At 49.3% G+C, this 3,287-nt stretch overlaps 1 protein-coding gene across 1 annotated transcript in view; it reads left to right on the top strand.

Moving 5' to 3' along the window:
* LOC128270999 (ras-related protein Rab-9A-like) overlaps positions 1–2,971 on the top strand; it is a 3,239-nt gene extending 268 nt beyond the window's left edge. The window contains exons 2-3 of the mRNA XM_053008427.1: positions 7–77; positions 1,171–2,971. Of these exons, the coding sequence (XP_052864387.1) occupies positions 7–77; positions 1,171–1,686 (587 nt within the window). The 3' untranslated portion in view covers positions 1,687–2,971. The remainder of the gene's footprint in view (positions 1–6; positions 78–1,170) is intronic.
* Positions 2,972–3,287: the final 316 nt, after the last annotated feature.

Genomic DNA, 3,287 nt, shown 5'->3' on the forward strand with positions numbered 1-3,287 from the left:
GCACAGTTTTTCACACGATCGGCGTCGAGTTCCTCAACAAAGACTTACAAGTGGACCAGGAACGCTACACGCTGCAGGTAAGTACGGGCGGGTCGGGTGGCCAACGGCGGGAGGGGGATAATTGAACAAACGCGATGACATCGCGGCTACATCGCGGGTTTGGCGGTCGGGGTCGATGGATTCGACTGCAGCAGCAGTGGACGCACCAACACGATGAAGTTTATCGCGTTTTTGTGTGCGTCCTCCGGTTCCCACATTGTTTTGTTACCATCCGTGGAGACACACATATTTGGTTGGCCTGGCCGTTTCCGTGTGGGAGCACCAGATGTTCAAACATACTCCGTTTACCTACGACGGAGCGGATTTCGATTGTACGATGCACGAAAATGGTGAAACACTGGAGACGAGTAGACCGAGTTAATGTTTAATTTAATGCTTATTGCCTAATACATCAGGTACGCGGCTTAAAATTCTATCCATCAGAGCTATGAGGATGTTAAAAAGCAATGAACAGACCATAGACAGGTGTGCCAACTTCCGTTTCGGACGTTCTTCCCGTCCGTGAGACATGTCGTGGCAATAAAATCGTCTGCAGAGAGGAAACAGAAGAACGTTAAAAGGCCGTCTTGCCATGGCGTGTTGAAGCCCCATTAAACTGCTGGACACCGTCGTCGTCGTCGTCGTCGTCGTCATGCCTCTTCTGCGCTGGCTCCAGAATGGGTCCTTCTCGTGATTGAACAAACAAAACACGGTTCAAAAACTGTGTCCCAACCAAGGCGGGGTGGAACTTTGTTTAACCGCAAAATTCCACCCGCGAAGCACCACGTTTTGCTTTTTTGGGGGGGATGTAAACTATTTCGGACGGTAAACAACCCCGCGCTTTGCCTATTGATTAGGACACGGCCGCGGGGCTCGTCGGTTAGCAACGCCCAAGCACCGTTTCTAGCAACCGGGGACAGATAAGTCGAACATTTTGTTTATTACTCACCCGACCGGGTACTTGGAGGGCTGCTCTTTTTTATTTAGCACCTTTTTGCACGTTTGCAGATTCCATTAGTGACGGAACGCGAAACCGTGGAATGCCTTTCCCGTTTGAGCGTGAAGATTTAATAATAGAAAAAATATATAAACTCACTAGAAACATCTGACCGTTCGGTGACTCGTTTCCAGATCTGGGATACGGCCGGCCAGGAGCGATTTCGGGCCCTGCGGACACCGTTCTACCGCGGAACCGACATCTGTCTGCTGACGTACGCGATCGACGATCGGCAGAGCTTCAAAACGTTGGCCAGCTGGCGCGACGAGTTTCTCCGGTACTACGACGTCAACCCGGAGCGCTTCCCGTTCATCGTGGTCGGCACCAAGAGCGATCTGGCCGCTACCGGGCACCGGCAGGTGACAGCCGAAGAGGTAACCCACTGGTGCCAGGAGCATCACGTGGCCGCCTTCATCGAAACGTCGGCCAAAACGTCCGACAATGTGGCCACCGCGTTCGCGCTGGCCGTGCAGCAGTGGAAAAAACTCGAACGGTGCACCGAGCGCGAGCTGCGCGCCCAAGGCCACGACACGATCGATCTAATGAAGAGCGTAAACTTGAGCGCGAACCGAAATCGGTTCTGCTGCGTCGGCGGGAACGCTGGACGACCCGCGGCCACCGAACAGGACGATGATGACTATCCGAATTGAGCGATAAGCGAGCCGTACCGCGTTCGTTCGCTTGCATATGTGATAAGAGATCGGGGTTCCTCCGCAAAACGGTGGGATGAAAATGGACGGGAATCGGCGATCGCGATCGCGATAGTTAGGTGATTAGAATTTTTCCCCACAACGCCACACCGTATTGCACAAAAATTGAAAATGAAAAGAACGAGGTTTCAAGGTTGTCGGCGAGAATTTGCAGCGCCGGTCGTCACTCTGACTGCCGGACCCCCGGAGTAGTGAACATGCATGAAGGTGACCACGCAGATGTAAAAATGTATTTCCGCTTCATTGCACACGCGCTTGTGATCCACGCCCGTGGCCAGACACACAATCGCCGTGATTGTTCTCTCGGACAGTGCGAAATGGGTCGCTCGAAAGAGTCGGCTGCCCAGGGACAAACACGAACACAGATGCGTCCGTTCGTTTGCGCTTGATATGCTGTTCGTAGTCGAAAAAGGAATCGTTGTTTTATAGTTATTTTTTGTCCAAAAACACGCTAAATTACGAGCAATATTACGTGCGAGCAACTCTGCTTCAGGCTATCCTTTCGTCGCACTCAGAGTGCTCAGAGTTTTTCGAGTTTTTTTTTGCAATATTTCGTACCTGACCAACGCATTTACGCTCGATGCGCATCGAATACGCAGCTATCATGCAGAGGTACACGCATTGGGAAGAATACTCCAAAACCCTCTTCCCGAACCCACGTTACACGAGACGAACACTCAGCCAGCGCCGCTCACTGCATTCCACTTGCAACCGGCGTTGCGGCATCGAGATTTTAATATTAATGGTTCGTGAAAGGGATTGGGACTTGGATGGACACCTTTAGGTATAAGATTAATTTAATTTTTCGTCAAAAACGTGTGTTACGGCACACTGCGCGTGTTTATTTAAAACCCGAATACACATTCCGCTAAGCGTTGTTTTATACCTTCCAAAACAGAAACAGTTTCATTCCACTAGCTTATCAAAAGATGCACAGTGTTGCCGGCTTTTGGTCGGATGCCGGGCGTTTGGGCACGTCAAGTGCCGAAAGGAATTGCCGCAGAGTGAGAGATTGTAGGTGGTAGCTAGGACGATAAAGGGGTCACGTACCTTTTAACTAAGCAAAATGGTTGCGAAGAGTGTGACGCGGAGCCGAGAAGACTTGCATATGTAGGCCACCGGGTGGCCCAGGATTGTGAAATGATGGTGCAAACGTAGAGTAGAGCCGAGAAAGGCAGAGAGCGAAGGTGTAATGTTTGATAAGAGCTATTTTTTAAGCATATTGAACCTCTGCAACACATTCACTTACTTCTACTGATTCGTTTGTATAATAAACCAAAGTAAAAAAGTAAATAAAATCGACGTTTTATTTCGGTCAGCTCGGTGAACGGTTTCTTTCTGAAAGTCAATAAAAGATTTAAGATTATTCTAAAAGCTTATTTTTATTTGCGTAAATTTATCCGTCGTTAGAATTTTCCTTATTTCCGTTGGAATTGGAAAGAAATGGGGGAGCAAAGTAAGGTAAGTCTCGTAGAAAATGCTCGGAAGAAAATCAGATTCCTTCAGGGAAAACTTTTATTCTCGACCTGTCGCAGAGGTTT

Source organism: Anopheles cruzii, chromosome 3 (assembly GCF_943734635.1).
Source record: "Anopheles cruzii chromosome 3, idAnoCruzAS_RS32_06, whole genome shotgun sequence".
In the NCBI taxonomy this organism is placed as follows: domain Eukaryota; kingdom Metazoa; phylum Arthropoda; class Insecta; order Diptera; family Culicidae; genus Anopheles; species Anopheles cruzii.